General features: G+C 30.8%; 1 protein-coding gene across 1 annotated transcript in view; it reads left to right on the forward strand.

Annotated features, from left to right (window-relative positions):
* Nucleotides 1–12,022, forward strand: part of LOC139502033 (O-acyltransferase like protein-like) — a 39,399-nt gene that overhangs the window by 16,226 nt on the left and 11,151 nt on the right. The window contains exons 2-5 of the mRNA XM_071291356.1: nucleotides 6,934–7,136; nucleotides 8,177–8,267; nucleotides 9,717–9,813; nucleotides 11,224–11,621. Coding sequence (XP_071147457.1) covers nucleotides 6,934–7,136; nucleotides 8,177–8,267; nucleotides 9,717–9,813; nucleotides 11,224–11,621 — 789 coding nt within the window. The remainder of the gene's footprint in view (nucleotides 1–6,933; nucleotides 7,137–8,176; nucleotides 8,268–9,716; nucleotides 9,814–11,223; nucleotides 11,622–12,022) is intronic.

Genomic DNA, 12,022 nt, shown 5'->3' on the forward strand with positions numbered 1-12,022 from the left:
TTTTAAGAACATTATGGGATTATCTGTTATTCATATTGATTAACATGGAACGAATACTTGGTTCAACACGTACAGTGTACTAGAAATAAACATATAATGTTATAAGAATTTTAATATATTTTTATTTTCATAAGAACAATTTTAATTTTTACATAGTAAAATCAAAAGTTTCGACTTCAGCTCAGCTGTTACAGTTGTTAAATAAATTGATACGATGCTGATGGTTCCTACTTTGACGATATGCACATGGAACTTGGGAAATTGTTGAATACATAGGAAATTTTAACAGCTTTGATAAGTCAATGACGAAAAGACAGTTGTTAATGTTTGTGTCATTTTGGTCTTTTGTGGATAGTTGTCTCATTGGCAATCATTAAACATCTTCTTTTTTATATATATATATTTGTAAATTACTATTGCTACAAAGTTATATGCATGTTAATTTGACATTTTAATACAGTTAAAGCTTTTAATAAAGTTCAAACGACGGATTTGATCATAACCTATCTTTCACCTACACATGACAAATATAGCGTCAAACCATTGTTATAAAAACTTTATCTGTTGGCAGCGGGTCTAACATATTAAGACACACGAGTATTACTTCTTTTGAAACATAATAAGTATGAAAGGTACCAGGATTATAATTTAATACGCCAAACAAAGATGCGCATTCAAAATGTACGGCTATTAAGCCTAATTATATTTTTATTTTTTTTATTTATAATTTTTAAATTGATTTTTTTAGCTTTCTCATACGACGCTGTCATAAAGCAATTGGTAAATGTTAAACACCGGGGCTGTCGGGTCTGCAATTTAAACATAACGTTAAGCAAGTTAAGTTTTGCTTATTTCTAATATTAAGGCCAGTGTATTTTCTCTTCTGCTCTCTCTCTCTCTCTCTCTCTCTCTCTCTCTCCTCTCTCTCTCTCTCTCTCTCTCTCTCTCTCTCTCTCTCTCTCTCTCTCTCTCTCTCTCTCTCTCTCTCTCTCTCTCTCTCTCTCTCTCTCTCTCTCTCTCTCGATACGTCATTTGTACATGCAAACAAAAAGTCAAATCATTGTTATACTGGCAGTGGTTTCCAATGTACACACATAGCATACATCAAAATTAATCTTTTAATACTTTCTCAGACTACTCGGCATGTCAAAACAACAGAAAGGTCAACAAAAGAAAAATGTAATATAGTCTTCTTTTTGAAATAAACGTTGATGTACATGTATTTTCATTTTGTTTCTATCTCTCTCAAATAACATACCGTTTATTTATAGACAACATTGCATAGTTAGCAGAAATAATAAGTGATGTAACTGTTTATATTGACATTGATGCTTTATCTTACAGTAAATATTGTTATCATTCATTGACAAGATCTTAATAAACTGATAATTTGTACAACGTCAATAGGTTCTCAAAAAAGCGATTTTAGAATCTGGATTGTGTTTGACCTGTCTTTCACCTGTACACGACACACAAAGCCTTAAACCATTGTATTACTGTCAGAGGTTTTCATTGTATCTTTTGAAACACAGTTGCAAAAGTAGGATGAGCGAATGATCAGTATGTCTATAAGAGGCAAGCCTTAGTTATGGATTGGATTAAAGAAATATGCCAAAATGTTTTGAATATTTTAATATGTTGTTCGATATTTTTTTTGCTTTTGCATATCCAGACAACTCTGTCATTTAGTCATGCGGAAAGATATGAACCTTGACTGTAATACCGCACTAACGTACAGAAAAAACAGGATTTAATCATCCTTAGAAATAAAACTTTGATAATGTTCAAGGTCCCGGTTGTTTTTCATTTCACTCAACATTACATATAGTTTATTTATAGATCATTTTGCATACTTAGCAGTGATAACTACGTGACAAAGTATGAATCAACATTGATGCTTTATCTTACAGTAAATAATGTTATCATTCATTGACCAGAATGTTAAAATTAAAAACGTTTACATACGAAGTCAATAAATCAATGAAGAGACACAATGGTTTTTTTTTTCATTTCATGTTCTTTGCGCAAAATTTCTGACTTCCTGGCATCCGCTTATTGTTTATGGTAGTCTGATCTTAAAAAAAATCACCTGCATAAGCTGTGTTTTCTGTTTTTCTTGTCAATTATGCAGTTTTAAAGAGGGAAAATTGCAATTTGTCGAGTCTGGTTCTTTTTATTTTTGTTTTTTAAAAGAGTGTCTCTTAAATTCAAATAAGTAAAGGAGACAGATTTGTAAAAGCAAATTGCTTGTTTCTGAATCCTTAATATTATTTCATTGTATAATACCGTTTAATGTTGATTTATTTGAATAAATATTGTTTAAACTAAATTCAAATAAAACAAAACAAAAAAGGTTTCATTATCCTTCCTCTGTATTACTGGCCTTCTAGTACATTACAATTTGGCGAACAACATCAGTCCTCAATCGATTAAGGGTGTATCGTTCCCATTCAATATTCTCCCTGGTAACAGTAGTTAGTGCCCAAAATAAGAGCTGGTCTATATTTAGTTGCATGTTTATAGTATATCACGTACGAAACACTTACACTGAATGTGATTTTTTTTAAACTGAATAATATAAAATACGCAGTAGGTGGGGTTATATGATAAGGCGAAAAAGTTTAAACGAACTATTAGACAGATCTTTTTTTTTCATAAATGTACATAGTGATGAAACAAAAGTTATGATTATGATAAATATTGGCCTCTCTTCTTCTTCAGTCATCAGTTAATAATGCAATTGATTCAAATGATTAAAATAAAAATGATCGTATTGTTGTGACAAACTTTACTGATTTTTTTTAAAATATGCGACAATGATTTTGATCTGGAAATTCCAATAATTCTTAAGTTTTTTGTCTTCATGAATACATACTGCTGAAAAAAGAAATTTTCTATCAGTATAATATTTTTAGAATGTGTCAACCAGAGGTTAAAAGTAGATAAAGATATATATCACGAACTGTGTTAAAATATACAGATGAGTAATACAACGAAAAACGTACTGAAATTTTCACTTTTTTGTACTTTGAACTCCGTTTCATTCAAGATAGCACGTATAACAATTTCCAAGGTACAAAAAAACTTGCGCATACAAGCAAATTAGATTTTTGTTAATCAATGTTGAACTATATAACATGTATAATGTCAATCAAAATCCATGAATATTTCAAAAAAGTTGTTGATATGAATTATTAGATTTATAGCAAAATAACATGATTATGAAAAATAACTATGATATAACATTAATAATCCTTAAATGAGTTACTTTTTTGTTTTTATTTTGAAAATATCTCTCCAAGTGGTTAATACGTATGTATTTGATTTTGGACCATTAAACAACGAAACTTATGACCATTATATTGACTTATATTTAGTTTCATTATTTACATTGATAACATACCATTGTTTCATTCAAACTAACAATTTGAAATTAATATAAAAGAAAATAATGAAGTTGATACATTTAGAATTAAATATACATTTGTAGTTATGTCTGTATATTTCATGAAATGAAAATAAAAATGGGTTTCTTTCTCTTGTCGACGATTGCGAAACGGTTATTTTAATAATTTCATAATACATTGGCAAAAACAGTTCTCTTAAGATTATTTTCATATCCTCGTATTTATCAAATATGAATATGATATCAACAAGTCAACATTGATAAAAGTGTTAAATATTACCCAATCACAATTGATAATATTGACAGTTATGCTGACAATAGCAGATGACTTATCGGTACATACAAAACGCAGATAATTTCACACGAAGACTAAAAGCTCATAACACGAAGAGAAACCGATTAAATCATGAAAAAATGACGAAAAGACAATCAACAGTCTATAAAACACTGAAAATAAGACTTAAGAATGAGCAACACGAATTCCACAAAAAAACTGTATTTCATCTCCAGTATTTTCGAAAGGTAGGCAAACCTTCCCCATATATGGCATTCGTATTGCATACATTTTTTTAAAATTTTAGGATAGAAATAAGGATTTCACTATTCCTTAAAATTACTTTTTTCATTTCTTTAACTTTTTGTTGTTGTAACCTATTTAGACGTATATTGATACAAGTATGTATATCTAATTGCTCTAAATCCACATAAAACATTCAAATAAACAAATGTTTGAAAGATAGATATTTTGCTCTTAGATTTCTAATTTATAATAGTACAGAGATTTACCATGACCGTTTGTTAACCTACCACTTTATCATGATTTTAGCCTTTGCAGAAATTCCTCTCTGATCACGCATTTGCCCGTTTCCGTATATAAACAACCTTTATATGAAAATATATCTCATGATCTTGAACTTGACCCCAGATGGATTTAACTATTCTTTTTAATAGTTCTCTTTTGATCATGAACCTCCTCGTGTAAGTACTTTTACATCATCATGATCATTGGCATTCAATTTTTTGGATTTAAGCGTTCCTGACTAAGGAAAATCCAGAAAAGATATTCGATCCGAACGAAATCTTTGTTATTTGCATATGCAATGAGTATTGATATAAATAAATGATCGATGTCTTTGCCCTTATCTTTCTAATGTTGGAATTTCAAGGTCTTTTAAAGGTTCTAATAGTACAAATAATGACCCTGGCCGTTTGTTAACCCAACGTCTTATCGCGAGTTTTATCCTTGCAGAAATTTCCTACTGGTTCTGTATACATTTATTTCCTTATTTAACCCATGATGTCATTGACTGTAATTGAATTTATAACATTTATCATGTTTTATTCTCAAATGGGATCCTTCAAGGGTATATTGAATACATACCCAAACTTTTTAACAAATTATGTCTGGACAAAAGGAAAACAATAGACATACTAAAGAAGCACAACATTTCTGAGGATACTAATTTTCTAATAACTATATACGTAGAAGTGTTACATATTTGTTTTTCGTTCATTTTTTTTACATAAATAAGGCCGTTAGTTTTCTCGTTTGAATTGTTTTATATTGTCTTATCGGGGCCTTTTATAGCTCACTATGCGGTATGGGCTTTGCTCATTGTTGAAGGCCGTACGGTGACCTATAGTTGTTAATGTCTGTGTCATTTTGGTCTTTTGTGGATAGTTGTCGCATTGGCAATCATACCACATTTTTTTTTTATATTACCATTTATCAGCAACAAGCCTAGATTTTGGCAATTAAACCACAAAAAGAAAATATAGTAAAGAAATTTATAGATTTTGACATCGGTAAACTTATGTCGCCAATATTTTTTTTTAATTATGTCAATGACAATTCCAGTTTGAAGAAACTCGTGTAAAAAAGTGCGACAGATGCAATAGGAACTTTGACACTCATAAATGCACCAGTTTCTTTTCTACCTTTATATATAGTTGACTATGATAAACTAATTATTTACATCTTTGTGCATAGTTGACTAATAATAATAAAATTCCATCTTTACTTTTATTTCAAATTTACGCACAGCAATAAAAGTAAACTCGAATATAACATACATTATATATAACATAATGATAAAGTTACAAAATGGTAGTTAGCTAGGGAAACTTTATATTTTGAGGTTTCAATTTATTGCAATAATTTAATACCATCAACTTTTGACCTTATACACATATCAATAATTAACTATGCACTTATAATACTGTGCACCTAACTTCCATTTTCTATTACATAATAATACCTAATACCGGTCTTTGGAAGATTTTCAATTCCTCATAAAATATAAATCTGCACAATAGAATCGAGGTATGTTTATCCAGTTTATTTCCGGATTGGCCTGTTAAATTCTCCTGAACCCGAAATAGTAAACTTTATCAAACGTTCAAGGTAATCACAAACATGACATTGATTTTATTGAAGCTAGATTCATTCCAATATGTCCCTGATATGAAATTTTACTCTTTTGGTCATAGTGTCAACGTACTCGTCGTCAAGATTTATGTATTGACTTTATGAAAACCTCCCACACGTAGAACATGTCTTTATCATGTTAACCATGTTGAAAAGTATATCATATGTCTTAAAGTACCTGTAGCATATTTAAATGTATTTCATTTTCACTAAGATTATAATAAGTACGTGCGTACTATTGCTAGTCTATACCATTGTATTGGTTTGTTGAGAAATAAAGATAAAAAAAAAAAGTGAGAACATTTTATTGTATTTTGAGTTATATCGGATGCAAGAAAGCTTCAACAGCTAAATTTTGTTTTAAAAACTTACAATAAAGAAAGTGAATTTTCTATCATGTCTTGGGTTGTAAATAAGATGACAGGAATATCATAATCTTATTTTGAATAAAGCTTTTTTCGGCCTGTTAAATTTCAATTTTCAGCATATTGCGAGTTTCACTTATTCTCGTCATAATATTCTTTCAATCTTGTTTGTTGTTTTTGGCAATAAACTATTAATTTTACGTTTAAAAAGGGCTTATACACTTTTAATACTATGGAAGACTGAATATGATTTGGGGAGAGGATGCAGCTGATGAGTTTTTTTTTTTCAAATATACAAATGTTTTTTTGACGTATGATGGCATGCTCTACATACATACGGGTGCACAGACTACATTTTTATCATAATATTACGGTAAACGAGAATATCATGGAGGAACAAGGTCGAGATAGATAAATGTAACCGCAGAATTATATCCACCCTCTGAAAATCAAAGAAGACTATCTATCATTAAGTATGAAATTATAATTTATGACATACATAGACAACGCAAATGTGTATGATAACTATTAAACAAATACACTGCTCATTATGGTTATACATCTGTAAATTGTTAACTAGCTTTCGCTAGTCATAGACCATTTCAAGTAAACATACAGTGCTTTGCTAACCGGGTCAAATTCAGGGATAATTTGACACCTACTCCAATTTGAATGTTCTAAATTCTAGATGATTCTAGATGATTCTAGACAAATTACATTTATTTCTATTATAGTGTTTGACTCTATGGGAAAGCTCCGAGAAGGTGTGATGCACGGTCAGTTGAACTTGGTTGGTTCTTTTGATGAATGCATGGAAATACAAGCACAAATAAAGGCGGGGGGAAAATTAGGAAATAGGACAAAAGAGACAGCATCATCATTCGGAACTCGGTATTGCAGAGTATCAATGGATATTCCATCCGGTGTCCTTCCAATTGTAAGTACCATTGTCAATCACCTTTATTGTTGATGTTTATTTGTTGTTGGAATTTTATGCGACTGTCATACAAGTGAAAGATTAAGCAAACTATAAAACCAGGTTTAATCCACCATTTTCTACATAAGAAAATGCCTGTACCAAGTTATGAATGCAACAGTTGTTATCCATTCGTTTGATTTTGTTTGAACTTTTCATTTTTTCCAATTGATTAGTGACTTCCTTTTTTGAATTTTCCTCAAAGTTCGATATTTTTGTGATTTTACTTTTTCATACGTTTATAGGTGAATGTTTGTTACCATCTTCCTGTTATTTGTACTGATCTGCTTCCTGATATCATAATAATTGAAATGTTTTGTCATGTGCTATATATTAACACTAGACCAATACCGTTGTTAGTGGACTGTGAATAACAAAAGTACCATCTGTCTAGAAGCAAGTGCTTCGGTATTGGAATAAATTGAATCATTTTCTGTTATTTTTACAATTCTTAAAAACAAATATTTGAAAAGAAATGATTCAATTAAGAAATTTTACGAAATCATCTAATTGTCATGGTTTCCTAATGGTCACTCGACATATAAGACAAAATGTTATTGTATCTTCTGACTTTGACATAAGGGCTTTTAAGATCTCGTACGATAACTTTTAAACAATAATTCACATGACACAACATAGAAAACTAAAGAATGATTTTGTTAATGATTTTGTTGTATTGATGACATTTTGATTCTAAAACTCACAAACGATCTATCAGCTTTGTTTACAATATAGTCGGTCTCTTGCGTGTCAGGTAAAGGTTTTCGTTATATGCAAGAAAAGCATACACATTTTTTAAATAAAATCAGCAAAGCGCTAGACAAAATACGTCACCATAACGCAAAACATTGAAATAATGTTAAAGCAGATTGAAAGTATGAGCAAATTGTGGCAACAACTTGGCTGAAAGAAAAATGACGAAAAGACAACAATAATCGATAAATTCGCTTATTAATAAGATCATACACATGTAACTACCATTTCCCTCTTATAATTCACAGGACACCAAAGGCGTTCCAGTTCATTTGACCTGGGGAGCGTGTGTACCAGATAGTTGTCATTCTCGCGATATTTCAGGATTGTTCAAACTAGGTAAATACAATTTTATTATATAAAAATATTTGGATTTTATAGTATATTTCATAAAGAACTCTTTCCACTTCAACTAGATATTTAGAACATGTTATATACATATGCACAATGTTGATAACAGTTTCACTTTGTAAGCACTAAATATTCATTGACGACATGGCTCATTTTGGCACTTCAACTGCAATATTTGACGCCGAATTAATATGTATTGACACATTGTTTAAAAGTACATTGGAATTGCAAATTCGGAATTATTAAAATAAAAACGTTAATGCCAAACACTATTTTGAAGAAAGTGAACAATGAACAGTATCCTTGTCAACATGTAGCTACTCATAGGTAAAATGAGATGCGGGGGATACGTACGCGAGGTTTGGATAGCTACAAAACCAGGTTCAGCCCTCCATATTTTCTTAAAATGTCCTGTACTAAGTCAAGAAAATTGCAGTTTTTAACTTATAGTTCGTTTATGTGTGTGTTATATTGTCGTTTGTTTTTGTTGCACTTCAGGGTTTCTGTTGTTTCGTTGTTTTCCTCTTATAGTTGATGTGTTTCCCGCGGTTTTAGTTTGTAACCTGGATTTGTTTTCTCTAAATCGATTTACGACTTTCGAATAGAGGTAAATTACTGTTTTATTTATGAGACAGCAACAAACGATGCAATATTCAAACAAATACTAAAGGCGTTATATTACAGTTCAAGATGCATAGATAGGACACCGATCTGTGTACCCTAACCGCAATGAGTGTTAGCCTATCTTAAGTTATCAAGTCTTAGGTTATCTTATCTTCATGTGTTGCTTTCCAGGTCGGTGTAAAAGTAATTTGTCATGCAATGTTAACCAGGTTGGGTAAATAAACAAATAAAGATGGATAAATATTCACAACCCTGACCGCCTTTGGATAATTTGGTTATCATATCAATGTATGGAAATGAGAACAATCAAATATAACTACATAGGTTTGATACTTCCGTACTTGAAGTACGTGACGTTTTGTGCAGATATCACAGAGCAGTATTGAAAAAAATAAAGATTCCATGAAGGAAGCAGAATCTTGAAAAAAACTGTTTCAGAACATTCTCAGAAAGATGAAATATTATTAAAATGACAGGCTCCAGCGTTCATCTTTGCATGGTGCAAATAGAGAGAAAAAAACAGAATTAGGTTATTAAGTGTAGAAGAAATCCCGTATTGGAGCTATATCATCCTTTTGGTATTGAAATCATTGAAAGAGATATAAGATTATGGCCTTGCTGCTTATACTGATTTATGCCACCAAAATATATGTTGAACAAATTAAACATTTTGCTATTGAAACCGCATCCATTGGTAGTTTATCAGTCACTCTATCTTACGTATTTATTTCAAAGTACACAACTGAATTTACTTAAAGGTTTTGAATTAAAACATTGACATGAAAAATAATGAAAACTGCAATATTGTTTTAGAGGCTTTACGCAATATGACTACGACGTTTGATGGCGTATACGTTTACTGTTTCGACAATAAACCAATAACAGAGGATGATTCAGCTGTTGCTGCCATGTAAGTAAGATATTTGACATGTTGGAAAATAAGAGGAAACCGTGTCATCGTTGAATCAACCATTTTCTATTTGAAAATGCCTGTACTAAGTCAAGACTATGACAGTTGTTGTCCATTCGTTTGATGTGTTTTATCATTTGATTAGAGACTTTCCGTCTTGAATTTTCCTCGGAGTTCAGTATTTTTGTGATTAACTTTTTTCATGGTTTGCTTGCGTCGGTAGGATAATCATCTTCTTGTAATGCACGAATGACAAGTTTTGAGAATCCAAAATAAATTAATATTGATAAAATTTAAAGGATATAATCGGTAAAATTTCATATCAAACCGCTTTCGTGGTATACCAAGATCTTATTTCACAGAATATGTGTCACAAGTGTTCCGATCAACCAATCCGTAATGTCAAACTTGTGTACTATCTGTTTTACTAATTTTTCCTGAAATCCTTATGAGGAAGTTTTTGTACGCTAATATACTTCAACTTCATTTGCTTATATACTTCACTATATTCCCATTCTCAATTTTATTCAAACATGTCTTTGCGTAACATGTCAATTGTTAATTTGTCATTGATCCTAGTTTTGAACTCGTTCGAATGTGTCAATATTAGAAGAAGAAAAAAGAACCGGATATGAAGCAGACCTCTGATTTTGATATGGTCTAATTCTTAGTCCGTTTCTGTTTATGTTACATTGTAGTGTTGTGTCGTTGTTCTCCTCTTATATTTAATGCGTTTCCCTCAGTTTTAGTTTGTTATCCCGATTTTGTTTTTTGTCCATGCCTTATTTTGCCATGTATACTTGAATGTATGAAATTTTGTTTCTTGAGTGACAGTGTTACGTGTTTTTGTACCTGAACCCAAAAGTAAAGAATGAGGGTTTTCATATGTGCTTTTTCATTTATTCGTATTCGTTCAGAAAGATTATTTAAATTCCGCTTTACATGAATACTAATATAGTTTTTTTTAGAAACGCGCGTCTGGCGTATACAGTATTAGCTTGAAATCTTTGATAATGTTATTGGCCAGTAGAAATGACAGCTAATATGCATTTGAATATCAACTGTTTGTTGAAAAATCATACCACCAAAGTTGATAAACGTTTTGTCGTTCGAATTCAGTAAAACTAACAAGTTTCGTCCAGTTTTAACAATCACAAATATGCTCTCCCTTAAATCGATAAATAGTGATAGGTTTTTTTCTTTTTCAGCAACAACAATAAACAGCAGGGTGATTTCATTATTGAAATTAATCAAACTTTAAAAACAATTATTTAGAATAAAGTTACAGATATTTTAAGAATTTCTTTTTTCTAAAACAATGTTTTTTTTATAGCCGTCCCTTTATGTCGTATGTATATTAGTTTCTACTTTAGTGTTGTAATATAATAAGAATGCAAATGAACTTTTCAGAGTAATGTTATCCATCTTCGGTTTACTGATTGTAGTGGGCACTTTATACATGATGGTTACAAATATGAAACATAATGCAAAATCGACAGGCAATGCATATGAACTGCCAAAAGTACCATTAGAAATGAAAGCAATGTACAACATGGCTTATCAAAACGACGAAGCTGAAACTAAAGTCGATTTATCGAACAGGACAACAGACATAGACATACCTAAAGCATATATGCCTCATGCCGAGAGCAATCAGAATGGTCTTACGCATACAAATGGATCTGCAGGAAATGGATCCGTAGGAAATGGAAATGCCAGTTACGAGAAACAGTCATTCCATCAGCTTGAACAGCCATCTCAACAAAGTGGAGGAAGACCAAAGGCTAACAGTGAAAAGAAAAAGCAAGGTAATTACGTGTAAATTGTCTTTTTATTGCTGTATTTAACAAAGTATTTTTGAATTTTGGGTCTTGAGTACTAATTAACTTATTTAATTATTTGGTCTGTTAACTTTTTCATCATAATAAACATTATAAAGTCTTCTGCAGAAGGAACGTGAATCATTGCGTTCAAAATTATAATCCAGGTATCTTTGATGACTTTTGTTTTACACATAAACACACTGAAGTTAACAATTATGTTCAGAATTTTAAATAGTAAAATCTTTGTACAGTGATAACAAGTAAACTGTAGATTCATTTTTATTCCTAGTTAATTCCTAGTTAATTCCTATATAATTCCTAATCCTAAATCTAGAATTGAACATCGGTAAACTTTTGTCGCCTTAATCAATGCACCAGTTATATTC

The sequence above is a fragment of the Mytilus edulis genome, chromosome 13, assembly GCF_963676685.1.
Source record: "Mytilus edulis chromosome 13, xbMytEdul2.2, whole genome shotgun sequence".
NCBI classification, from domain to species: domain Eukaryota; kingdom Metazoa; phylum Mollusca; class Bivalvia; order Mytilida; family Mytilidae; genus Mytilus; species Mytilus edulis.